The sequence below is a fragment of the Bos indicus x Bos taurus genome, chromosome 27, assembly GCF_003369695.1.
Source record: "Bos indicus x Bos taurus breed Angus x Brahman F1 hybrid chromosome 27, Bos_hybrid_MaternalHap_v2.0, whole genome shotgun sequence".
Classification (NCBI taxonomy): Eukaryota; Metazoa; Chordata; class Mammalia; order Artiodactyla; family Bovidae; genus Bos; species Bos indicus x Bos taurus.
The window spans coordinates 34,513,594-34,541,564 of NC_040102.1; the positions used below are offsets into that span (position 1 = coordinate 34,513,594).

At 41.5% G+C, this 27,971-nt stretch overlaps 1 protein-coding gene across 4 annotated transcripts in view; it reads left to right on the forward strand.

The window, feature by feature from the left end:
• The first annotated feature begins 1,527 nt into the window (after positions 1 to 1,527).
• IDO2 (indoleamine 2,3-dioxygenase 2) overlaps positions 1,528 to 27,971 on the forward strand; it is a 66,111-nt gene continuing 39,667 nt past the window's right edge. The window contains exons 1-3 of one of the 4 annotated variants that reach the window (XM_027529971.1): positions 1,528 to 1,783; positions 20,333 to 20,428; positions 27,257 to 27,376. In XM_027529971.1, coding sequence (XP_027385772.1) covers positions 1,685 to 1,783; positions 20,333 to 20,428; positions 27,257 to 27,376 — 315 coding nt within the window. In that variant the 5' untranslated portion in view covers positions 1,528 to 1,684. The remainder of the gene's footprint in view (positions 1,784 to 20,332; positions 20,429 to 27,256; positions 27,377 to 27,971) is intronic. The other 3 variants (XM_027529969.1, XM_027529970.1, XM_027529972.1) reach the window with 3 other exon arrangements.

A 27,971-nucleotide genomic window follows, 5' to 3' on the forward strand; every position in this document is an offset into this window, starting at 1 on the left:
CTGTGCTGGGTCTTCATTTCTGCTTGCGGGCTTTCTCTAATTGCTGCCAGCAGGACCTACTTTTTGCTGTGGTGCGCAGGCTTCTCATTGCAGATGCTTCTCTTATTGCCAAGCTGTAAGGTATTCGGCAGAGAAGCAATGGCACCCCAGTCCAGTATTCTTGCCTGGAAAATCCCATGGATGGAGGAGCCTGGTGGGCTGCAGTCCATGGGGTCGCTGGGAGTCGGACACGACTGAGCGACTTCACTTTGACTTTTCACTTTCATGCATTGGAGAAGGAAATGGCAACCCACTCCAGTGTTCTTGCCTGGAGAATCCCGGGGACGGGGGAGCCTGGTGGCCTGCGGTCTATGGGGTCGCACAGAGTCGGACACGACTGAAGCGAAGCAGCAACAGCAGCAGCAGCAAGGTATGCGGGCTTCAGTAATTGCAGCACTCAGGCTCAGTAGTTGTGGTTCATGGGCTTAACAGCTCTGAGGCACGTGGGATCTTCCGGAAATTGTTACATGAATTATCAGAGCACTTCCTACTCTCAGCTTTTGGACTTATCGTAGAGAAAGGGAGGAAGGAGAAGATGTCTAAGTACAAGTCAGCCTCCAAATAAGTTTGTTGACAACCTGGTGACCTAAGTTCAGGGTCCAACTGGACCAAAACGTAGAATCTTTGGAATTTTCACAGTGCAAATCTATCATCTGGAACTTATTACTGGGCTCCCTGTTTCAGTGAATTCAAACCATCATGGCACCTTTTACAGACAGCCTTGCAGCCTGATCAAGTGAACAGAGAAATAGCTTGGAGATAAAGATAGCTCAGCTTTAGTCCATAATTAGTGGAGAGGCAGTGGACAGGGTTATTTACATGTATGTACTTCAGTTTACTAATCTGTAAAGTAGATCTGGTAGTACCTGGTTCATAGGTAAAATCACCCATTTTAGAGGTGGATTGTCAAAATATGTTTAATAAACATAGAGGGTTAAACAGATGATACATTAGGTTTTTCTTGAATTTGTTAATATCTGCTACCTTGTTTATGAAACTTCATGAAACATATATTCTCTGAGTGTCATTGAAGTTTTTAAAAAAATTAAACAGTATTTCTTAATGTCACTCAAAGTAATTATAATCTTGGAATATGCTGTTCAAACTACACACAGAACCCTTCAGAGGTTCTGATATGCCCACAGAGTCCTTGTCCCCCTCTACTCATGTCAATCACTGACATGTCTGTCTGAAAGTACTAACTTCTGGTTTTAATAGTTTATGCCCAAGACCCAGTTGTCAAAGTTCATCATGGACCAGGTTCTGTCAGAGTGTTTGAGATCAACAAAAACTCTTGTTTATTTCCCTTTTTCTAAAGAAGAACAGATTTGTCTCTGGGTTTAAAATCAATCTTCTTATATTCACATGTATGAAAAGAATTTGTGTGTGTGTGTGAGTGACGTGGTTTTGTTTGCCTTGTTTGTTTTAACCAGCAGTCTTTAACTGTTTACTCAGCTTTGTGTCGGAGAAAGTCCCGTGGTAGTGTGGAATTTAACCTCAGAACAAGGTTCTCCCCTGTTCCTGAGACAACCGGACAACTAACTGCGAGGAAGAGATGCTATTCTGAAGCTCCCTGTGTCTTTGACATATTTGAAGCAGTTGTCTCTTCAGCAGCAGTCTCGGCACAGATACTTCAAACAACATTATGGAGCCTCAAAGTCAGAATTTGAAGACAGCACCGTTCTTGACTTTAGGAAGATTTCACATTTCTGAAGATTATGGCTTTCTTCTCCCAAATCCTCTGGTAAGGCTAGGGTCTTAGAGCAAATCAGTATAGTTTTCTTGAGATGCTGATTTGTGTGTTTGTTTGTTTAATGATGTAGTCATTAAGAGAGATGCAGCATAAATGCCAAGTCTGTGATGTGGGATGGATAATACAAATAAGTGCAAGTTGCTCACTCATGTCCAACTCTGTGACCCCATGGACTGTACAGTCCATGGAATTCTCTAAGCCAGAATACTGGAGTGGGTAGCCTCTCCCTTCTCTAGGGGATCTTCCCAACCCAGGGATCAAACCCAGGTCTCCCGCACTGCAGGTGGATTCTTTACCAGCTGAGCTACCAGGGAAGCCCAACAATAGTGGAGTGGGTAGCCTGTCCCTTCTCCAGTGGGTCTTCCTGACTCAGGGGTTGAACCAGGGTCTCCTGCACTGCAGGCGGATTCTTTACCAACAGTACAAATAAGGCACGGGGTGATTACCAGCAAAGGCAAGTGACAGCTACAGCAGCAAGAGAGCAAGTGAAATGTTTGAATGTCATGTTTTTGTTTGTTTGTTTTTTAAATAGATTTCCAGTCATTCCAGTGATTTGTGAGCAAATGTGCAGTTATCAAAAAGAGAGAGAGAATTAGATAAAGATCAATTATATGATCCCTGGGTCTGGAAGATCCCCTGGAGAAGGGAATGGCTATCCCTCCAGTATCCTTGCCTGGAGAGTCCCATGGACAGAGGAGCCTCGTGGGCTACCCCAGTTAAAAGGTCACACAGAATCAGACATGACCAAGTGACTAAGCACTAAGGCAAGAAATTCAGTTTACCTTGCCTGGCTGCTGCTGCTGCTGCTAAGTCACTTCAGTCGTGTCCGACTCTGAGCGACCCCATAGATGCAGCCCAGCAGGCTCCCCCGTCCCTGGGATTCTCCAGGCAAGAACACTGGAGTGGGTTGTCATTTCCTTCTCCAATGCATTAAAGTGAAAAGTCAAAGTGAAGTTGTTCAGTCATGTCCTATTCTTAGCGACCCCATGGACTGCAGCCCACCAGGCTCCTCCGTCCATGGGATTTTCCAGGCAAGAGTACTGGAGTAGGGTGCCATTGCCTTCTCTGATCTTGCCTGGCTAGTGGTAGAGAAAAGAGAACACAGGTGGACCTCAGGTGTCCTTGAGGATAGCAGGAGGGATTAGATATTCACAGATATTGCCGTGAAGAGGAAAAAACCTTTGAGAACAAACTGAAACTATTTCTTATTTGTTCTTAATGCAGTTCCTTTTCAACATTGTTTAAATCTTTGAATGTGGTTGAGATGGAAAATGTTAAAACTGCAAGAGTTATTAGAAACTGAAGACCAGAAGTGGTTTGCCCAAAGTCATATTACTGGAAAAAGCAGAAGTACTCAGGACTCTTTATTTCTTTTTTTCTACTATGTTATAAATTAGGGCCAAGACTACTCAGCTAAAAATCTAGAGATCCAATGTTACAATCACTGCAATCATTTATTAGATCCAATTTTTCCTTCTACGGACCTAATTGGTGATTTAATCATGATTAATGATTGACCTAGAATTTAATTAACTCTTATGGAGTGTGATAGAGGAATACAGATGAAGATAGGATCTATTTGCTGATCCCCAAGTGCTACTCTGTAGAGCTGTTAGTTTTGAAATCAAGTCACAGATCTGCAAGAAACTTGAGCACTAACAGTAATGACTCCAGGGTGTTAGATGACAGTTGTGGCCCAAAACATTGGACTGTGTTCTCTGACCCTGCCACTAGGGTGACCAAGAATGTCCATTTGCTAGAGGCCAAAGGGGATTCCAAGAAGCAGGATTTTCTGTGCTAAGCCAGGAAAATCCTGAACAAACCAGATACTTGAGTCATCCAAAGTTTTGCTTACTAACTCTTGTGACCTACAATGAATCATCAGCATTGCCTGACCCTCAGTTTTCACAGGCACTGGAAGAGATCTAGCCCCACTCCCACTGGACTGCTATGGAGCATGGAAGCACTTTCATAAATCCAGTGGACTGCTAGAAGCCAATTTGCCTGACCCTCAGTCCAGAGCTTATTCAAAATTTCATTTTGTGTATATAACTTGATTTAGGCACATTCAGATCATCTCTAGTTCACAAGAAAGAGCCAATCTACAGGCCAACACTCTCTTATTGGGATTAAATATATACACTGAACTGAGAAAAATACTATTAAAATTATTGGGTTGGCTGAAAAGCGTTTTCGGGTTTTTTGATAACATTTTATGTGTGAACATTGGGTGGGGCCACCATGATTGTGTTCCCATTCTTTGCAGTTTCCTTTCTTATAAATAAGAAAACCAGATGGGAAACAGTAACAACATCAAGTGATTGTGACTTTCTGAGACAATACAAGACCCCATCTGCCCTGTGGTCTGGTTGATGCATACTCCTTAGAAGAAATTTCCATTCTGGAACTCAGATAGAAATTTCCTGGCAAACTGGATCTGTTCTCACAGTCATTTGTCAGAGTTTTAAAGATTGCAAGTCTTTGTTTCAGTTTTAGTTTTCTCCCCCAAACACCTCCCTTTCTGGGAAGAGGTAGGGGAAGAGTGTTGAAACCAGAATCTGTCTCAGGTTATTCAGCTGACCAGAAGAGAAGCCCTCACTCATCACCAAATAAATAGCAGTGTTGTCACAACAGGTCACAAATCGAGAAATATCAGCCTGGTTTTGCTAAGGGCTTTGTTTGCTTTTAGGAAAGTGATGGGGTGGCTCTTCCATTATGTCAATCAGACCAAAGATGCCCTTCCAGCAAGCTTGGTTGTTTACCATAAATACTTAGAGCATGTGAGCATAATTATGTACCACGGTAGCAAAGATCATTATGTTCCAATGATTTTAATAGCATTTTTAGGTAAAGCTAATAAACACAAGAAATGGTTCTGATTTTTATCAGTAACAAAGAAGAAAAGAAAGCACAGTCAAACTAATGAATAAGCAATCATTCTGGCTCTGCGGGAAAGGGCTGACCTGGTTTAACATACTCTACCCTTCTGTTTGTATAAACTCTCAAACATCTGTAGGGTCTAACATTTCAGTGAGGAAAATGTGTCTCTTTTAGTCCCACAGGAAAGCCACAAAAATTGCTTGCCAGTCATGTAATCTGTGCGTGCATGTGTTTGGGTAGGTGGGTGGGGAGAAATTTTTCTTTAAAGAATTTGAGCAAATCAGCTGGGCAGGAGAGGAGGGACCAAGATAGACGATAGCAGATTAGATTGGGGTGAGACCAAGGGGACTCAAATGTTAGGCTCAGGAATTTGCATTTCACACATCTGGTAAATGTCTTCTGCAATGGCGTGTAAATGTATTCCTAGCAGGTTAAGTGCAGGCAATGTTCTGACAGTGATTGCTGGATTGTGTGCTAAAATTAGCTGGGGAGCCTAAATAAATACTGATGCTAGAACCCTAGCCAGTAGTTAAATCGGAACCTCTAGGCTAACTAGCTCAATACTTGTAAGTAACAGAATCTGTAAAAGACAGTGGAGGTTCACATGAGCAATGAGAGTTTTTGAAGGTTGTTTTTGGAAAGAAATGTGTTCCTAACTATGAGAAACAGTGAGAAGGGCTTGCGTGTATACTAAGTCACTTCAGTCGTGTCTGACTCTTTGCAACCCCATGGACTGTAGCCCACCAGGCTCCTCTGTCCATGGGATTCTCCAGGCAAGAGTACTGGAATGGGTTGTCATGCCCTTCTCCAGGGGATCTTCCGGACCCAGGGACCAAACCTAGGTCTTTTAAGAAAAATAAATATACATATACTCTCCTGTAAAAATTCAAAGCACTTGTGAGAAGCAGTGGACTCCAGCTGTTTAGAAGGAAGAGTAGAAAAATTATTAACACAGAAGACTATAGTTTTCTAATGAAAAGTAGAGGTAGGAAGAAATCTAATATTTCCTTGAGAAAAAACTACCATTATTTACTAGTATCTGAGCTATATGCCTGACCATGTCAAATGAGATTTGAGGCAACGATGGCTATATTTAGTTTAGTTTAATCGCTCAGTCATGTCCAACTCTTTGCGACACTATGGACTGCAGCACGCCAGGCTTTCCTGTCCATCACCAACTCCCAAAGCTTGCTCAAACACATATCCATGCTTTATTTTATTTATTAAATATTATATTACATATATATACATGGTTTATTACACACTACATAGCCATATAAATGGGTATATCACCAATAGATATATTATTATTATTATATCTACTATATTGCAGAGATACACACAAAGAGATCAGATTTCAGAACCCTGAGTGTAGATTAATAAAGAAAGGTGAGTTTGGGGGTGGGGAGGGTTGGACAGGATGTGGATTTCCGTGCCAAAGTTAAGAAACCAAGAGAAATGTGAGGCAAGCCAATGGGGAAGTGGTTGGACAATGGGGATAAAAATGGGGAAAAAGAGGCCAAGATGGTCCTAGAAACTGGAATCCGAAACAATGAATCCGCTCAGAGTTTTTCACCCTCAGGGTATCGAAGCTGTAGAAAAGCTTAAGACAACACGGGGAGAGCTGAGCTGAGTCATCTAAGAAAGGATGAAAAAATCATGCATCATGGAAATTACATATCTGCTATTCTCAGTCAAAATGAGGCTCTGGAAGTGAATTAATTTCCTAGGGCTGATGTCAAAATTACCAAAAATATGTTGGTGGCTTAAAGCAAGAGAAATGTACTTTTTTAGACTTCTGGAGGGAAGAAGTCTGAAATGAGGGTGTTGGCAGCATACTCCTGCCCCAGCAAAGTCTCTCCGGGAGAATCCTTCTTGGCCTCTTCCATCTTCTTGTGGCTCCTGGCGTCCTTGCTCCCAGCAGAAGGACTCCACTCTCTGCTCCATCTTCACATGGCCTTCTTCTCTGCTCTGCAATCTTCCTCCCTCTCTCTCTGTCTTCTCTTATAAGGACACATGTCATCACATCCAGGCTTCCCAGGTAGCGTTAGTGGTAAAGAACCTGCCTGCCAATGCAGGAGACATAAGAGACGTGGGTTTGATCCCCTGGGTTGGGAAGATCCCCTGGAGAAGGGCATGGCAGTCTGCCCACTCCAGTATTCTCACCTGGAGAATCTCATGGACAGAGGAGCCTGGCGGGCTACCATCCACATCGTCGCAAAAGACTCAGACACGACTGAAGTGACTTAGCACACATCATCACATCCATGCTAATCCAAGGTGTTCTTATCTTGTGGTGACTAACTAAATGATATCAGCAGAGACCCATTTCCAATTAAGGTCACATTCACAGTTTCCAAGCAGACATGTCTTTTGGGGAGAAAAGGGTTGACACAAGCCATTCGGCTCACTATAGGAAGTGAGGCAGAAAGATGAACAGTTAGAGAAAGGGAGATCTTGGGGGATGGAAACCAAAGCCTTGTTAATTTTTTTTTTAATAATTATTGATCGATTGATTTGTGAGGGGCTGCAGTGGGTCTTCACTGCTGTGAGAGCTTTTCTTTAGCTGTGGCAAGTGGGTTTCTCCTTGCGGTGGCCTCTCTACCTGAACACAGGCTCTAGGGTGCTCAGGCTTCATACTTGCAGTCCACAGCATCTGGAGCACAGGCTCAACAGTTGTGGTGCACAGGCTTAGCTGTGTCACGGCATGTGGGATCTTCCCAGACCAAGGATTGAACTCATGTCTCCTGCATTGGCAGATGCATTCTTTACCAAGGAGCCACCAGGGAAGCCCCAAAGGTTTGTTTTGCCCTGAGACCCCCAGAGCTGACCAGACAGGAGGGTAAAGGGCAATAAAACGTGATGGTGCAAAGCACAAAATGATCAAGGAAGTACAAGGGGACTGTTAAATATTGACCGGTTTTGTCAGCATATTATTAACTTGTGTTCACCACTCTCTGATCTCAATGTTCTGAAAAAACTGAAGAACATTCACATGCTCTGCTGAAAATTGTAGCTTTAAGATCAGAGAAAAGCTGGAATATGAGAAAACACCTCATGAGCAAAGGGTAGACAGCTTAGCTAGCTCACATGAGCTCAAAGTCCAGCCTTGTTTTTCAAATGTGAGCACAGTAATTACATAACCACAGTTATATGGGAAAGCAGTCTCAATGTCAGCAAATTTGGAAAACTCAGCAATGGGCGCAGAACTGGAAAAGGTCAGTTTTCATTCCAATCCCAAAGAAAGACAATGCCAAAGAATGCTCAGACTACCGCACAATTGCGTTCATCTCACACGCTAGTAAAGTAATGCTCAAAATTCTCCAAGCCAGGCCTCAGCAATACGTGAACCGTGAACTTCCAGATGTTCAAGCTGGTTTTAGAAAAGGCAGAGGAACCAGAGATCAAATTGCCAACATCTGCTGGATCATCGAAAAAGCAAGAGAGTTCCAGAAAATCATCTATTTCTGCTTTATTGACTATGCCAAACCCTTTGACTGTGCTGATCACAACAAACTGTGGAAAATTCTGAAAGAGATGGGAATACCAGACCACCTGACCTGCCGCTTGAGAAACTTGTATGCAGGTCAGGAAGCAACAGACTGGTTGGAACAACAGACTGGACATGGAACAACAGACTGGTTCCAAATAGAGAACAGAGTACGTCAAGGTTGTATATTGTCACCCTGCTCATTTAACTTATATGCAGAGTATATCATGAGAAATGTCAAGCTGGATGAAGCACAAGCGGAAATCAAGATTTCCGGGAGAAATATCAATAACCTCAGATACGCAGATGACACCAGTCTTATGGCAGAAAGTGAAGAAGAACTAAAAAGCCTCTTGATGAAAGTGAAAGAGGAGAGTGAAAAAGTTGGCTTAAAACTCAACATTCATAAAACTAAGGTCATGGCATCCAGCCCCATCACTTCATGGCAAATAGATGGGGAAACTGTGGAAACAGTTGTTGACTTTATTTTGGGGGGCTCCAAAATCACTGCAGATGGTGATTGCAGCCATGAAATTAAAAGACGCTTACTCCTTGGCAGGAAAGTTATGACCAACCTAGATAGCATATTAAAAAGCAGATACATTACTTTGTCAACAAAGGTCTGTCTAGTCAAGGCTACGGTTTTTACAGTAGTCATGTGTGGATATGAGAGTTGGACTATAAAGAAAGCTGAGTGCATAAGAATTGATGCTTTTGAACTGTGGTGTTGGAGAAGACTCTTGAGATTCCCTTGGACTGCAAGGAGATCCAACCAGTCCATTCTAAAGGAAATCAGTCCTGGGTGTTCATTGGAAGGACTGATGTTGAAGCTGAAACTCCAATACTTTGGCCACCTGATGAGAAGAGCTGACTCATTTGAAAAGACCCTGATGTTGGGAAAGACTGAAGGCAGGAGGAGAAGGGGACAACAGAGGATGAAATGGTTGGATGGCATCACCGACTCAATGAACATGAGTTTGGGTAAGCTCTGGGAGTTGGTAATGGACAGGGAGGCCTGGCGTGCTGCAGTTCATGGGGTCACAAAGAGTCAGACATGACTGAGCAACTGAACTGAACTGAACTGTCCTGTATAAATATTGTATTGGAATATAATTGCATTGCAATGTTGTGTTAGTTTCTGCAGTACAAAAATGCAAATTATACATATATATGTATGTATGTGTGTATATATATATGTGTGTGTGTGTGTGTGTGTATGCATATATGTCCCATTCCTTTAGAGCTTCCCTCACATGCCCCCATCTCACCCCTCTAGGTCATCATAGAACACGGGGTTGGGCACCCTGTGCTATACAGCAGCTTCCACTAGCTATCTATTTTACACATAGCAGTATATATATATGTCAGTCTTACTTTCTCAATTTTTCCCATCCTCCTTCCCCTGCTGTGTCCCAAAGTCCATTCTCTGCATCTGTATCTCTATTCCTTCCCTGCAAGTAAGTTCGTCAGTACCATTCTTCTAGATTCCGTACATACATTTTAATATACTATATTTGTTTTCCTGACTTACTTCACTCTGTATAATAGATTCTATATTCTTGCATGTCTGTTTATCTGACTCATATTTGTTTCTTTTTATGGCTGAGTAATATTCCATTGTATATATGTACCACAATTTCTTTATCCATTCATCTGTCAATGGACATCTAGGCTGGTTCCATGTCCTGGCTATTGTAAATAGTGCTGCAGTGAACATTGGGGTACATATGTTTTTGAATTATGATTTTCTCAGGGTATATGTTGAGTAATGGGATTGCTGGATCATACAGTTGTTTTATTCCTAGTTTTTTAAGGAACCTCCATATTGTTCTGCATATTGGCAGTATCAATTTACATTCCCACTAACAGTGTAAGAGGGCTCCCTTTTCTCCACATGCTCTCCAGCATTTATTTTTTGCAGATTTTTTGATGATGGCCATTCTGAACAGTGTGAGGTGATACATCATTGTAGTTGTCGTTCGCATTTCTCATAATAAACAATGTATATCTTTTCATGTTTTTGTTGGCCAACTGTATGTCTTCTTTGGAAAAATGTATGTTTAGGTCTTCCAGTCATTTTTTAATTGGATTTTTTTGTTTTTCCAATATTGACCTGTATAAATCTAAAAGGATAATCTAGAATCATGTTTCTGAAACTGTGGGTTGTGGAGTGGGGAGATGGAAGAGGAGTAAAGATATGCTCCTATGGGTGCATAAATGCTGAGATGTTTAGTATTGTGTTTTAATCTCTGACTAGATATAGAAAGAAATGTTTTATATCATGGAGATAATGTGCAATGAAAAAACATTTTCCATAAAAAAGATTTTAGTTTCCTTCTTTTTTCCAACTCAGGTTTTTGAATCTATGGGAAATTATTCTCTGGGATTCATGAAAATTATTCCTTAAAGTCAATTTTATATATTCCTCTAGTTGAGAAACAGTAGATGATTAATATTACAAATTCTGGTTCACAGCACTGACAACACTATAATAGCCACATTGATTTGAATTTGAAGTCTAGATAAATCTCTTACTAGTTTTAAAACTAGCAAGTCATATTTGCTCTCTTTTTACCTACTTTACTTGTGTGAGGATAACATGTCATGTATGAGGAGGATCAAATTAAGAAAACCCCTCATTATGCTGACACTCTGTGATTTCAGTCTGAAACTAAAGACTAAGCCAGGCCCAGGTCCAGGTCCTGTTAACAACAGGATAAGTTACTACTATATAATATAGATTTTCTAAATCATGACCAATTTGAGAAGGAATATGTTATGACATTTCATACCATAATTATGTCAATATTTATCAAATTATGTCCTAATTTGATTTTATAGTATATAATTACCATAATTGTCTCCCAACTGCTTTTAATCACAACTTCCTGCTGCTGCTAAGTCACTTCAGTCATATCCGACTCTGTGCGACCCCATAGAGGGCAGCCCACCAGGCTCCTCTGTCCCTGGGATTCTCCAGGCAAGAACACTGGAGTGGGTTGCCATTTCCTTCTTCAATGCATGACAGTGAAAAGTGAAAGTGAAGTCGCTCAGTCGTGTCCGACTCTTAGGGGCCCACTTGGACTGCAGCCTACCAGGCTCTTCCATCCATGGGATTTTCCAGGCAAGAGTACTGGAGTGGGGTGCCATTGCCTTCTCTGTAATCACAACTTAAGACCCCATTATTGATTAAAAAAATTCTTTCAGTTATATATAATATCAGGTTAATGTGTACTATAAATTGACCATCCTCTGCTTGAAATCTTACTTCAAACTCCTTTTATTGAATATTTATTTTATTATTAATCTTTAGAAATTAGGAGACTACTAAAATTCAGTGGCACATCATTAGCGACAAAATTTTTTATGAAAAAAATCTAAATGTGAGTATTTTGTTACCAACTTAATAAATTCATATCAAGTTCACATTGGAAGATTCTTAAAAGTAGGAAATTGATTATTCATAACTCTACCATAAAATCAATATACCTTAGGTATCTGGGGATAATTTATCTAAGGGTGTGTCTGTTTGGCTATGTATTTGTCTGTGTATATATGTGTGTCTATGTGTTTGCAAAGCTGCAAAGTTGTAATTCTATTGCATATCCAAACCTGCATTGTGTGTTTTTAACTCAATGCTATAAAATAAAACTGCCTGAAATTAATCAGTCTTAACAATATAATTTTAATGGTTTCATTAAATCCTATTTGCATGATAAAACATTCCAATTTAATGGCATTAGACATTTTGGTTAATTTTCCCTCTATAAATACAACCAATATATGAAACTTCTGATGGTTTAATTCAAACCAACCAAGTCATTCCCACAAAAATTGCTTATCTTGTTCCTAAAATTAACTTGTAATCGTGAGCTAATTTTGAGGACGTTTGCTTAGGATGCTTCCCCATTCTTCATTCTAACCTCTGGGCATTCACTCTCTCTAGTGTCAGATTAATGTACCTCCCCTGATTCGCTATTTCTTCAATTTTTTTGCTGGAATTTTTTTTATCGTTTCAGTCCACTGCATATTTTTGCACTACTTTTAATGTTTCAGAACACTTAGTTTACAGATGTGAATTAATGTGAACTCTCTGCTCCCAGCCTAGAAAACAATTTTGATAGAGGATGAGACCAGAACAAAAGATGTAGTTCCCCTAGGTGGATGAATCAGTTTGTCACCAATGAAAAATTTTAATGCTTGTCCAATCTTCATCATAGAAACTCCTGTGCTCTTATTCTAAATGGAGACAAGTAGGCAGAGATGGTGAACCCCTCTCTGTAGTAGCTGCTGTCCAAAGCTACAGAACCTTAGTCCCAAATCTGTTTACATCCTCCAGAAAAAAAGACAAACAAAAAGAAACAGTTAAAAAAAAAAAAAAAAAAAGAAAGAAAATTTATCGTTGCCAAGTTCCACCTTGGAGGGCATTTTAACCTCCATTTACTGTTACTTTGGGGCATCCCTGGTAGCTCAGATGGTAAAGAATCCACCTGCAGTGTGCGAGACCTAGATTTGATCCCTGGATTGGGAAGATCCCCTGGAGAAGGGAATGGCAACCCATTCCAGTATTCTTGCCTGCAGAATCCCCATGGACAGAGGAGCCTGGTGGGCTACAATCCAGGGGGTGGCAAAGAGTCGGACACAACTGAGCGACTAAGCACATTGTTAGAATCATAAACTTTGGCATGCCCTCAAACAACTTATCAAAATATTCTTTCTAAACATTTTCTATACTTTTTCTTGGCTTTTCTGATTTTACGTATCGTAACAACTTTCCAGGGGCCTCCCTGGCAGCTCAGTGATAAAGAATCCACCTGCAATGCAGGAGACGTGGGTTCAGTCTCTGGGTGGGGAAGATCCAGTGGAAGAGGGAACGATAACTCACTCTAGTCTTCTTGCCTGGGAAATCTCACAGACAAAGGAACTTGACGGGCTCCAGTTCATGGGTTGCAAAAGAGTTGGATACATCTTAGCAACTAAAAGACAACAACAACTTTCCAATGTCAAAATATGCTCACAGTAATGCCAAACATGGGTTGGTCTTTTATACTAGTGAATTCAGTTTGATAACATTTTATTTAAGAATTACATTTTTGTATTCATACACCACAGTAGTGTTAGAGTTTCAGGGGTTAGTCCTGAGGGTCTGTTATCTTCACAAATTGCATTAAGTGCTTTCTCATCTTCATCTGTGCTCTGGAACAGATAATATATCATCATTCTTAAGAAAGGACAGATTTTAGGTGATACGTTTTTAATCATATTTTTCATTTCCTCTATGCTTATTGGCCTAGAAGCTTATTTCACCTAGAAGATTTCACACTTCTAGGTGAAAAAAGAACAAACAAAGAACGACCTTTTACAGTTTTTCAATTGGGGTTTCAATTCAGATTTTCAAAGTATTAGCAAAATTAATTGATATCATTCTTCTATATTTCATTGAGAATGGAATTTTTAGTTCCTATAATAACCCCTTTATAATATATAGTTATTAAATATTATTTAGTCAGTGTTCACTTTGTACTAGACCTGTGTTAACCTTAACTACGTATTTTGTAATTGAGTCTTGCAGTAATCTTTATTATTCTCCAATGACTCCTGTGAATGAATTCATCCCTGTCTCTGAAATCTAGCTCTTGGCTGCCCACCTTTCTTTTTCCACCCTAGTGCAATCCACCACCATTTCTTCCTGGACTGTTGCTTTGTAATCTGTCTTTATTTCCCCTCTTGCCCAACTATAATACACTCCCTGCATGGCAGTCAGAGTGACCCTTAAATTAAAAAAAAAAAAAAAAATCAAACCACGTAACTCCTCTCTTTAGAACAAAATCCTATACTTTGGTAAGGTGTATCCTTAGGGACTGCTCGTGCTGCCTACCCATCTCTTCAAAGTCATCTAATATTTCTGTCTCCTCTTTACTTGGCAGCTATGTCACACCAGCCTCTTTCCATTTTTCCAGTCTTTTATTTCGCTAAAAATCATCTCTTTCAAATTCTACTCAGTCCAATAGATCACATTCTAATTTTTATGATACTAACATTATCATCCAACTTTTCCATATTGACATTTGACTGGTTTAATTTCACTTAAACTTTTAATTTTTTTTTTTTTTTTTTAGCTTTCTGTACTATTTTCTTAACCAGAAGCTGATTTCATGAACCAGTATAATACAGTTTAGTGTTTCTATAAAATACATGACTCCTATAAAATCTGTTCTTTTTTAGATTATAAATGTATTGAGAAGAACTATCCAAAGCAGAGCAAAAGGACGGCTGAGTTTTAGTCAATATCACCTGGAGCCCTGTCTAACTAGCAGTTTCACTTTAGGATTACTTAATTACCTTCCTTAAGAACTATGCTTCTTTTTTGACATGCTACTTACTATTGAGTAGGACTGAATCTCTGAAACTATGTGTTAACTTGCAAAATTTTGTTCAAAAGAGCTGCAAGTGATTTCTTTTGAGTAGAAAATATAACCCTAAAGTTTGTGATGGTTGTGCCACATAAGACATTAACCCATTACCATGTCTTTTAACATAGAAATTAATTTTTTAGTGTTCATTCCTTAAAAAACTGGAAATAGAACTGCCTTATGATCCAGCAATCCCACTGCTGGGCATACACACTGAGGAAACCAGAAGGGAAAGAGACACGTGTACCCCAATGTTCATCACAGCACTGTTTATAATACCCAGGACATGGAAGCAACCTAGATGCCCATCAGCAGATGAATGGATAAGAAAGCTGTGGTATATATACACAATGGAGTATTACTCAGCCATTAAAAAGAATACATTTGAATCAGTTCTAATGAGATGGATGAAACTGGAACCTATTATACAGAGTGAAGTAAGCCAGAAAGAAAAACACCAATACAGAATACTAACGCATATATATGGAATTTAGAAAGATGCTAACAATAACCCTGTGTATGAGACAGCAAAAGAGACATTGATGTATAGATCAGTCTTATGGACTCTGTGGGAGAGGGAGAGGGTGGGAAGATTTGGGAGAATGGAATTGAAACATGTATAATATCATGTATGAAACGAGTCGCCAGTCCAGGTTCGATGCAGGATACTGGATGCTTGGGGCTAGTGCACTGGGACGACCCAGAGGGAGGGTATGGGGAGGGAGGAGGGAGGAGGGTTCAGGATGGGGAACACAGGTATACCTGTGGCAGATTCATTTCGATATTTGGCAAAACTAATATAATATTGTAAAGTTTAAAAATAAAATTAAAAAAAAAAAAACAACTCTAAACACTTCAGTATATCAAGTGCTTTTGAAGGAACTTGTGTGTTTACTCTCAGGAGGTGCTGGAAAGTACACTGAACTTTGAGTCAGAAGTGATTTGGCCTGACCACCAACGAGATGTGTAACCTTGAGAAAGTTTCTTAATTTCTCTGGCTTGAACTTCCTCTATTTTGAAAGAGCACTGATGAGATAATCTATCCTAACTCACAACACAAGTGTAGATAGATTAGAGAAGTAAGCATCAACAGTTAAACTAGAAATATTCTAAAAAGAAGTAATATTGGGACAAGAAAACTTTCTATGTATAACCAAAAACCCAATGCATAAATGAAAATGCTGGCTCATTTGACTACCCTGATATGAATGGCAGTTTCACACCTGCACCCAAAATGCAATGACAAAGCATAAGACAAGATATTCAAACTCATCAAAAATCACAGAAATGTAAACAATACAATGATAACGTACAAAATTTCTGGAAAACCACACAAACTTCTGAGGGTCATTACTGCTAGATGAGAGGATGAGAACAAGAGTAATTTTACTTTCCACCTTCCAAATTCTATGCTTTTTGACTGTCTTGCCATCAACATTGACTACATTATTTTAATCATCATTTTTGAGAAAGGAATATTTTTGGATGTTTATTTTATTATTGAATATTAAAATAACTATAGAATTTTAGTGCAAAGAATCCAATGTATGTATCTTTAAAAATAACAACAAAAAAGTTTGGTAATGCTCAACCTTGTTAGAATCATAAATAAACTGGCACTCCCATTATATGTTATGTATTATATAAATGCAACTATCAATTCATGTAACTTTTCTGTAAGAAAACCAAGAAGTAGCTCTCAACCATTCCACAAGCAAAAATCTTTCACTCAATAAATCCATATTTATAAATTTATCCTGTTAATGAGACAATACCTAAAAATGCACGTATAAGAATGACTATTTCAGATTTGTTAATGATAGCCAAAAATTGTAAGCAATTACCAATATTCATTCATAGCACATTAGGATTCTCTGCAGGTGTCTAACACCGAAAAGGATGCTGTGTAGAGAAATACTCATCAGCTCAACCTGCCCCGACACTGTAATTTAAAAAATAATCTGGCAGTCAGAAAGTAATGAACATAATTCAATATTTTATTCAGCTCATAGAGGAAAAGCCCACAGGAAGGGTGGGTACTTAAAAAAAAGAGTTATTTGTTTATTTAAGTTTTATTTTTGGTTGCTCTGGGTCTTCATTGCTGTGCGTAGGCTTCCTCTAGTTTCGGGGAGTGGGGAACTATCCTTCCTTGAAGGGTGCTGACTTCCTATCATGGTGGCTTCTATTGTTGCGGAACACAGACTCTAGGCACCCGGGCTTCAGCAGTCACAGGGCACCAGCTCAGATGCTCCTCAGCATGTGGAATATTCCCGGATCAGCAATCAAACCCATGCCCCCTGTATTAACAGGTGGATTCTCAACCACTAGACCACCAAGGAAACCCTGGTGGGTACATTTTTAATGGATTGTGAACTAGCTTTAACATCCTTTTTCCCTTCGCTTTTGAGGTCGCCATATCAGTGGTTTTCAATCTTTTGGTTACATTAGTTTCACCTACAGGGCTTGCTAAAACACAGAAGCTGGGCCCCAGCCCTGAGTTTTGGGTTCAATATGTCTGGGGAGAAGCCCTCCAAATTTGCATATCTAACAAGTTTCCACATCATCCCAATGCTGCCGGATGGGGACTGCACTTGGAGAACCCAGAGGTTCTCAAAGCTCACTGTTTTCTTATACTTGTGGTGTGATACCAGAGTCCAAACACTTGAACTGTTTAAAGAATGGAGTGGATGAAAAAGAGGAAGAAGGGTAAGAAGCATCTAGGAGTCTAAGGGGAAAGGAGATATTAAAGAATAGAGGGTGGCTTAGATTGAGGAACACTGGAGTATTTAAAGATTTCCATGTAAGCCCAGAAACATAAATCCTTTGGCTGTGTCACATGGTTTGTGGGATTGTAGTTCCCATATTGGAGAAGGCAATGGCACCCCACTCCAGTACTCTTGCCTGGAAAATCCCATGGATGGAGGAGCCTGGTAGGCTGCAGTCCATAGGGTCGCTAAGAGTCGGACACGACTGAGCGACTTCACTTTCACTTTTCACTTTCCTGCATTGGAGAAGGAAATGGCAACCCACTCCAGTGTTCTTGCCTGGAGAATCCCAGGGACGGGGGATCCTGGTGGGCTGCTGTCTGTGGGGTCGCACAGAGTCGGACACCACTGAAGCGACTTAGCAGCAGCAGTTCCCATATCAGGCATTGAACTCAGGCCACCAATGTGAAAGTACCAAGTCCTAACCACAGGGAATTCCCCAGGGTGCTTTAATTCTCAGAATATGATCCCTTTTCTGGGTACCAAAGAAAGAAAGCCAGAGGTGATGACTTACTTACAGCTTTTTCTCAAACCCATTTTAAAAAGACCTCCTGAATACTATGAGTCTCCTTCTGTGATTTCCTTTGAAAATATTATATTCCCTTGTCTCTGTTGCTGCATTCAATTGTTGTTTGTAAAACAGCAGAAAAACGAATTGCCAGTTCAGAGTCAGTTAACTGTAAATCTCTCTGCCCCTGTGAGTGTGAGCATGGTTGACCCCGCCACCACTCTGTAAATCCCCAAACTTGGGTCAGTTATCAGCTTTCTTCAACTCTGCATCACTGCTAGGGGAAATGACCATTATGCTTATAAATGACTTTTACTCTGAGAGACTAGGGGAGTGCAGTGGACTCTACCTTGAGAAACTTAGGGACTGAGTGAAGAATACATGAGGAGAAAATGGTACAATTTCTTCTTTGTGAATACCCATATTGTTGGGGCCCTAGGAAAGTCACCCCTGAATATGCCTCAATCATATTGATTATTTTGTCTTCTGTTCTTTACATTCTTTCTTTCTTTCTTTTTTTTTTTTGATGTGGACTACTTTTAAAGTCTTTCTTTAATTTTGTTATCATATTGCTTCTGTTTTACGTTTTGACTCTTTGACTACAAAGCTTGTAGAATCTTCATTTCCCAACAAGGGATTGAACCCACACCACCTGCATTGGAAGGCAAAATCCCAACCACTGGGCCAGCAGGGAAATCCTTCATATTGATTATATTGAACTAAAGTTACTAAAGAAACAGTCAGGGTGGGAGTGGGAGGGAGGTTCAAGAGGGAAGGGATATATATATATATACCTATGGCTGATTCATGTTGACATATGGTAGAAACCAACACAATATTATAAAGCAATTATCCTCCAATTAAAAATAAATAAATTTAAAAAAATAAAATAAAAAGGCCATTTAAAAACAGAAAGAAACAGTAAATTCAAACGGAACTTTGACCTTCTTCTCTGTCTCCCTAGAAGCAGGAAATAAATCTCTCCTATGAAAGATGCCCTGCTTGCATGTGGAGACAGGAAGACACCTATATCACCATAGGTAGGGAATGTGAGCCTACCTATGGTGATACAGCCATAAGCATACATATATCCCCTCTCCTTTGAACCTCCCCCGCTCCATCCCACCCCCTAGGTCATCACAGTGTGCCGGGCTGGGCTCCTTGTGTTATATAGAAGCTTCCTACTAGCTTTCTATGTTATGCAGAGTAATGTATACTCTTGCCTGGAAAATCCCATGGACCGAGGAGCCTGGTGGGCTGCAGTCCATGGGGTCGCCAGAAGTCGGACATGACTGAGCGACTTCACTTTGACTTTTCACTTTCATGCATTGGAGGAGGAAATGGCAACCCACTCCAGTGTTCTCGCCTGGAGAATCCCATGGACAGAGGAGCCTGGTGGGCTGCTGTCTATGGGGTCACACAGAGTCGGACACGACTGAAAGCGACTTAGCAGCAGCAGTAGCAGCAGCAATGTATAAATATCAATGTTACTCTCTCAATTCGTCCCACCCACTCCTTCCCCTGCTGTGTCTACAGGTCCATTCTCTGTGTTTCTATTCCTGTCCTGCAAATGGGTTTATCAGTACCACCTTTTTAGATTTCTTATATATGAGTTAATATATGATAGCTCTTTTTCTCTTTCTGACTTACTTCATTCTGTATAACAGGCTCTGGGTTCATCCACCTCACTAATGAATGAGTGACTCACATTTGTTATGAGTCATTTGTCATTAATTTGTCATGTCTCTTAAACTTTAGATTTGAGTAATACGGAATGAACTATAATCCCAAGAACAGATGATTTATCCATCATCTGCTCTGTTTGAAAACATGCCTTCTCATCTTCAAATTGCCAACTAGAAATGTCACTTTCAGACCCTATTACCGGCCCCCACAGTCATGTTTCTATGACCATTTCCCTTTAATCCTCTAGAATAACGCAATTAACCACTCCCTCCTCTCCTAGTTATTAAGCTTACTATGCCATGCTAAGTCACTTTAGTAGTGTCCAACTCTTTGTGACCACATGGACTGCAACCCTCCAGGCTCCTCTGTCCATGGGAATTCTCCAGACAAGAATACTGGAGTGGGTTGCCATGCCTTTCTCCAAGGGATCTTCCCAACCCAGGGATCAAACCCACGTCTCCTGTGGCTCCTGCATTGTAGGCAGATTCTTTACCACTGAGCCCCTGGGGGAGCCCTTTCTTAAGCTTACACACATCCATAATCAAACATATTATACTGCATGGGTTACGTCTGATGACACTTTACTTATCCCTTAGGAGTCACGTGCTCCTAACTGCAAGCACTGCATTTTAGTCACCTGGGTATCTGTAGTGCCTCACATTGGATTCAGTGAATTCTCAGTATTTGTTGAATAGAATTGATCTGAATTCTGCCTTAAGACTGAAATCTGAAAGTAGCAATGAGGCTGCTTCACAAAAAGGTGTAAAATACTGAGACATTTGAATTTTCTGAATGCAGAGAGAACTCCCTGGTCACTATAGTCCTTGGATGGAAATTGCCAACAGACTTCCCCAGTTGATTGAGAGCCGCCAGCTTCGAGCTCAAGTAAACGAGGTACAACATCTTGTGTTCTTCTCCTTGACCCTTTCTCACTACCCTATTTTCATCCTCTCACCACTTTTCTTTCTCAACATTGTAGACATGGGTCAGCTGACCACTGACTATGGTGACTTTATCCACAGAACTAAAATAATCTCACCCTTGGTGATGAGTGGAATAACACTTGCTTCTGGTATGATATGTGTTTCCCTAAAATTTCCAGAGCCTACACAGAAAAATTCCTGGACTATATTATATTAAGCACTCAACAAATATTTGTTCTTTAAATAAAGAAGGCAATCTGGTTGAGAATTGTCAGGAAATTGATGGATAAGATGTAGCTGGGTCAGAATAGGCATGGAATTCTCAGAAGCCCCATGGTTAGGGTTCCTCTCCCTCTGCATGAAGTCACACTGATTTATTGTTGGAGTCCTATAAAAGAATTGAGCCAAGAGACTTTCTCAGTTATACAGCCAGTGTTAGCAGATTCTTCAGAAATCGTTGATAAGCCTTAATCAGGAAGGAATAACAACGAAACTAGGGGACTTACCGGAGAAGGCAATGGCACCCCACTCCAGTACTCTTGCCTGGAAAATCATATGGATGAAGGAGCCTGGTAGGCTGCAGTCCATGGGGTCGCTAAGAGTCGGACATGACTGGGCAACTTCACTTTCACTTTCACTTTCATGCATTGGAGGAGGAAATGGCAACCCACTCCACTGTTCTTGCCTGGAGAATCCCAGGGACGGTGGGGCCTGGTGGGCTGCCATCTATGGGCTCGCACAGAGTCGGACACGACTGAAGCAACTTAGCAGCAGTTAGCAGCAGGGGACTTACAGAGGAATATAGGACTATTTATCTATGATAATAAGTACTAAAAGGTAATTTAACACCTATTTGAACAGCTAACATTTTTTAAAAATCTGGAGATAGCAAACACTGGTGATAATATATGCAAAGAGACTCTCATTCACATTGCTGATGGGAATGCAAAATATTACAGCTACCCTGGAAGAAGGCCTTCAAAATATCACAGCTACCCTGGCAGGTTCTTTAAAAAAAAAAATGTATAATTTTGTGTTAAGGTATGGCTCTGATGGCTCAGAAAGACCTTTGCCTGCAATGGGGGAGACCGAGGTTTTGTCCCTGGGTTGGGAAGAGCCCCTGGAGAAAGGAATAGCTACCCACTCCCAGTATTCTTGCCTAGAGAATTATATGGACAGAGGAGCCTGGCAGGCTACAGTCCAAGGAGTCTCAAAGAGTCAGACACAACTGATTAACACTTTCACTTTCACTCATAGCCAATTAACAATGTTATGATAGTTTCCAGTAAACAGGGAAGAGACTTAACCGTACACATACATGTGTCCATTCCCAAACTCCCCTTCCATCCAGGTGGCAGATTCAAATCAAGAATTACCATATGACCCAGCAATCACATTACTAAATATTTACCCAAGTAAACCAAAATTTTGTGTTCATGCAAAAGCTGATGTGTAAGTGATTATCTAAACCAGAAACCACCAAGAGGTCCCTCAACAGGGGAATTTTAAACTGAGTACAAAGGCCTGAACATTGTGGTTCCCAAATTCATACATTGAAACCCTAATCCCCAATGTGATGGTGTTAGGAGGCAGAGCCTTTGAAGGTGATTAGTCAGAGATCTCCTGAGAAAGACTCTTTTTTTGTTTGTTTTCCCCTATCTATATAGAAAGAGACTTATTAGGAGGGATTGACTCACATGATTACCTAGGCTGAGAAGTCCCACAGTCTGCCACCTGCTAGTTGGAGGAGGCCCAGGAAAGCTGAGAATCCAGGGAGCCAGTGTGCAAGTTCCAGTCTGAGTCTGAAGATCTAAGAACTAGGAGTGCTAATCCTAGGGATCAGGGGAAGTGGCTGTCCCAGCTGAAACAGAGCAACGTCACCCTTTCTCCACTGTTTTGTTCTATTCAGGTCCTAAACAGAGCAGTGATTCCACATGAGCTGGTGAGGTGAGGTTCCTTACTCAGTCCTCATCTCTTCCAGAACCTCTTCCAGAATCTCTCAGAGACACACCCCAAAATGTTTACCAGCCATCTGGGCTTCTCTTAGCCTAGTCAAACTGATGCATCAAATCAACCATCACCCAAGGTAATCAGATCATGAGAGAAGAAGGGGATAGTTATAAATAGGATGAGTGCCCTTATCAAAGTGACCCCAGGGCTCTATGACACTCTGTTGCTGTCATGGGAAGATACAGCAAGAAGACAGCAAGATGGTTCTCAATAGAACCCAATCATGCTGGCACCCTGATCTTGGACTGCCAGCTTCCAAAATCAAAATAATTAAATTTCCGTTGTTCATAAGCCATCTAGCCTATGGTACTTTGTTACAGCAGTCTGGAAGACACTGAGTTGTCTTCATATGATGGAATGCTATTCAATGGCAAAAATGAATAAGCTATTGGTTTATTCAACAATATGGATAAACTTTATGTACATTTTGCTAAATGAAACATGTCACAACCAAAAGGTTACACATCCTGATTCCATTCATGTGACATTGCAGAGAAGGTGAACACTATAAGGACAGAACACAGGTCAATGGTGATGAGGGACTGAGGAGGAATGATTACTAAAGGAGGATTTTAGGATAACATAACTGTTATCTATGGTGTTCTAGTGGTGGATATGTGATTCTATGCATTTGTGAAACCCATAGAATTGTGTATCACATAGTGAAGTGTCTGCAAGTTTTAAAATATTAACCAGAATATTGGGAGATGCTGGAATGGAATGCAGACAATAACACCTAGGTGAATCTAGCTGTCCTACAGATGCGTGACATCATTTTAGGGAAGAGGGTAGGGAAAAGGAGGTGACCTAGGTTACTCAGGAAAGTGATGCTGTGACTGGTGCTGGATTAAAAAAGAACATTTGTAATCACTGCGCTCAAGTTGGTGAATTTGTTTTGCAAAGCAGTACAGTTGAACAGTTCTGAAACCGCTGTGCGTGTGTCTGTGTGTGTGTGTGTGTGTGTGTACACACACACTAGCTGAGCAAATAAATAAATGAATTGTGGATGATATTTCACTGTCAGAGATGCAAGTTATACATTAGCAAGGGAGGAAAATAAGATCAACCTGTGACACCAGGTTAGAGTTGGAGACATCTGATATGTTTAGCATTTTAGCATCATTTATGTGGGTTCTTTGGAGAAGGAAATGGCAACCCACTCCCGTATTGTTGCCTGGAGAATCCCACGGACAGAGGAACCTGGCAGGCTACAGTCCATGGGGTCGCATGCATCGGACATGACTCAGCGACTAAGCCACCATCACCATGTGGGTTCTTTACCACTAGTGCCACCTGGGACGCCCTTATATACACACACATGCACACTGATACATAGATGGACAAATACATTTGTGTGGATAGACAGTGTATATAATAGGTGTACGGGCTTGCCAGGTAGCTCAGTGGTAAAGAATCTTCCTGTCAAGCAGGAGATGCGAGTTCTATCCCTAGGTAAGGAAATACCCTGGAGAACGAAATGGCAGCCCACTTCAGTATTCTTGCTTGGGAAATCCCATTGACAAAGGAGCTTGGCGGGCTATAGTCCATGGGATTGCAAAAGAGTTGGACATGGTTTAGGGACTAAACAGCAGCGGCAGCATAACAGGTATACACACACACAACTTGCTGCTTATTCATCCAGTCGTGTCAGACTCTTTGCAACCACATGGACTGTAGCCTGCGAGGCTCCTCTGTCCATTGGATTCTCTAGGCATTAATACTGGAGTGGATTCCTCTGCCCTCCTCCAAGGAGTGGATTCCTATGCCCTCCTCCAAGGGATCTTCCCGACCCAGGGATGGAACCCAGGTCCATTGGGTTCTTTGCATTGCAGGCAGATTCTTTACCCCTGAGCCACCAGGGCACACCCCCACCCCCATACACATGCACTATTCCCTAACTTTGCCCACTGTGAGGATCTAGAAACAGTGGCATTCCAGTAGCAAAGAGCAAACCCAGTGCCCATTTATTTGAACTCTTTTCCAATCAACGGAAGTAGGGCTCCTTGGAGAAAAAGAGTTGATTATAAATCTTGAGCTAGGAAAAACAAAAGGCGACCCCAGAACATCTTGGAACTTTATTCCTTTACCTTGAGGCTGCAGGATAGGTACCCAGTAGCCACTCATGGCCACTGAGCCTTTGAAATATGACTGGGACAAATTAACATGTCAGATATCCATTGGATTTTGAAGACTTACTATAAAAGGAGAGTGTGAAATATCTCAATATTTTAAATATTGATCACGTGTTAACATTTTGCATATATTAACCTTGATAAAATGTTATTAAAACTAATTCCACTTTAGTGTTTTTTTTGTTTTGTTTTGTTTTTTCTTTCCTATTTTCAAAATGTGGCTGATAGAAAATGTAAAATGACACATATGGCTTTCAGATTTCCATCTGGCAGAGCGGACTTCATAGCACAGGGCAGTGGCCAGCAGAACTGAACTGGAACCCTGGCTCAGTCCCTCCTGGTTCTGTAACCTTGGGTGAATATCTTACCCTCGCTGATACTCGGTTCTGGCCTACGGGTCTTGGGAGAAAACAGGATACCAACCTGAGTGAGAAGCTTTTAGCATCAAGGCTTGGACAGTTTAGTATCTGCCTTAGCATAAGTACTGAATAAATAACTGTGGTTGTAATTTTCAGGCTGGTTCTTGTTAAAATGCAATATGTCACTGGTCCCCCCAACCCCGCCTTTCCCCTCTTCCCTCCCTCCCCCGCCCACACCCCTCTAACGCACAGAACTTTCAAGATTGTATCTCAGCCAATTTTTAGGGTGAAATGTGGAATCTGGTACAAAGCAGAAGACAGGGAAAGGCTGCCCCCAGCAGACCACGGAGGACGGAGTCCCATCCCAGGGACAGAAGCCTCTGCGAGGCGGTGGGCGATAGGACCCCTGGTCCCATCCCACTCCTCTCTCAAAGAGACACATGCCGTGTCCACAGCCGCCCTTCTGGCGCTTGGGATCCCAGAGAGGGGCACCTGGAAGGATCTAGATCTGACTATGTCTAGAACTAGGGGCAGGATTGGGGGGCACCGAGGAAACCCAGCAGGGATGTGCAGGGAAATTAGAGCTCAGAGGCTATTGGTGTCAACCGAAAAAGGCAGGACTGGCCAGAACTAAACCAAGAAACTGGTACTGTTTGCATAGGAAGGGCTGTCAGTGATAACATATTTGTGTACAGGGTGATGATTTCAGCAGCAACATGACCTTCACACTTCCCTATGACTCATCTTGAAGAGGAAGCCAGTGGAGAAGTGTAAAGACCCACCCAGGGTCACCTGGAGGGTTAGGACAAGGACTGAACGGCCTTTGGGCTCCCCCAACCACCTCCTAGGAGGGAGTTTGTTGGGTGGATTCCTAATTCCGTTGGGCTCCGTTTACCTTTTCATCTAGGAATTACAGCAAAAGAGTCACGCCCACAGCAGCTGGGCTGTTACTAGAGTACAATGGTACCCATTAAGCAGAAGGTGTTTGATAAGGCAGGATTGTAAAACTTGCCCTGGGAGACTCCACATTTGATACATGATGTCAGTCTTGGGACTACTTTATTCTGTTTATAGAACACTCCAATCAAGCTGCCACTTCAGTAATGGTGACCAGTGTCCAGGCATTACCATGGGGACAATTTGGGGGCTTGCATGGGATATAAGTATTGGTATTTCATGAACAACATCATGTGAAAGACCTCTCTTACTGCAGTGTCCTAAGATCAGGGCAGAAATGAGTGTGTGAGGATCACCTTAACTAAAAGATAACCTACCAGTTATACCCAAAGGACCCTTCAAACCACAAAACTCCCACGGCCATTTAGTTCATTTCAGTTCAGTTCAGTCGCTCAGTCGTGTCCAACTCTTTGCGACCCCATGAATCACAGCACGCCAGGCCTCCCTGTCCATCACCAACTCCCAGAGTTCACCCAGACTCATGTCCATCAAGTCAGTGATGCCATCCAGCCATCTCATCTTCTGTCGTCCCCTTCTCCTCCTGCCCCCAACCCTCCCAGCGTCAGGGTCTTTTCCAATGAGTCAACTCTTCGCATGGGGTGGCCAAAGTACTGGAGTTTCAGCTTCATATCATTCCTTCCAAAGAAATCCCAGGGCTGATCTCCTTCAGAATGGACTGGTTAGATCTCCTTGCAGTCCAAGGGACTCTCAAGAGTCTTCTCCAACACCACAGTTCAAAAGCATCAATTCTTCGGTGCTCAGCCTTCTTCACAGTCCAACTCTCACATCTATATATGACCACAGGAAAAAACATAGCCTTAACTAGACAGACCTTTGTTGGTAAAGTAACGTCTCTGCTTTTCAATATGCTATCTAGGTTGGTCATAACTTTCCTTCCAAGGAGTAAGCGTCTTTTAATTTCATGGCTGCAGTCACCATCTGCAGTGATTTTGGAGCCCCCCAAAATAAAGTCTGACACTGTTTCCACTCTTTCCCCATCTATTTCCCATGAAGTGATGGGACTGGATGTCATGATCTTCATTTTCTGAATGTTGAGCTTTAAGCCAACTTTTTCACTCTCCTCTTTCACTTTCATCAAGAGGCTTTTGAGTTCCTCTTCACTTTCTGCCATAAGGGCGGTGTCATCTGCATATGTGAGGTTATTGATATTTCTCCCAGAAATCTTGATTCCAGCTTGTGTTTCTTCCAGTCCAGTGTTTCTCATGATGTACTCTGCATAGAAGTTAAATAAGCAGGGTGACAATATACAGCCCTGATGTACTCCTTTTCCTATTTGGAACCAGTTGCAACTGGTAACCTCTGGACATTTCTCCTGAACAGATGCCGCTCTTGAACTGCCAGTTCCTTACAGGTTACCGAGAGTGGCGCCTGGCACGCCTAGTCCTGAGCTTTATCACCATGGGATATGTCTGGCAGGATGGAGAGACGCAGCCCAAAGAGGTAGGGACAAAGGGACTCCTGTCTTGTCATATGGAGGTTCCCTGTACCTGGAGAACACTGTCCACACTGTTTTCCTGGTAAATGTGTCCTTTCATGTTCTTCCCTTTGGGTCTGAGATGAAGGAAGCACAAAGGCTTCCCAGGTGGGTCAGTGGTAAATAATCTGCCTGCAATACAGGAGAGATGAGGTCAATCCCTGGGTTGGGAGGATCTCCTGGAAAAAGAAATGGCAACCCACTCCAGTATTTTTGCCTGAGAAAGCCCAGGAACAGAGGAGACTGGGGGCCTACAGTCCGTGGGGGTCTCAAAGAGTCAGACATGACTTAGCTATTACCCAAGAGCAGCAGTAAAATGAAGTGCAAAAGGCCCATTTAAATGAAAGACCATTTCTCCCCACCTGGCCAGGCAGTTAATTTTCTTTGGAACTGGAAGCCCTTTCATTTGTTTTGGCATTTTCTTTTTATTTTTCTTTCTGACACTCACCTTCTTCTAGGACTTTTAAACTGTTGCATTTGAAGGCAAGTCATAAGATATTAGGAAACACTGAATGACTTCCGTTTTACAGCATTTTGTGCTCTTACACACATCAGTAACCA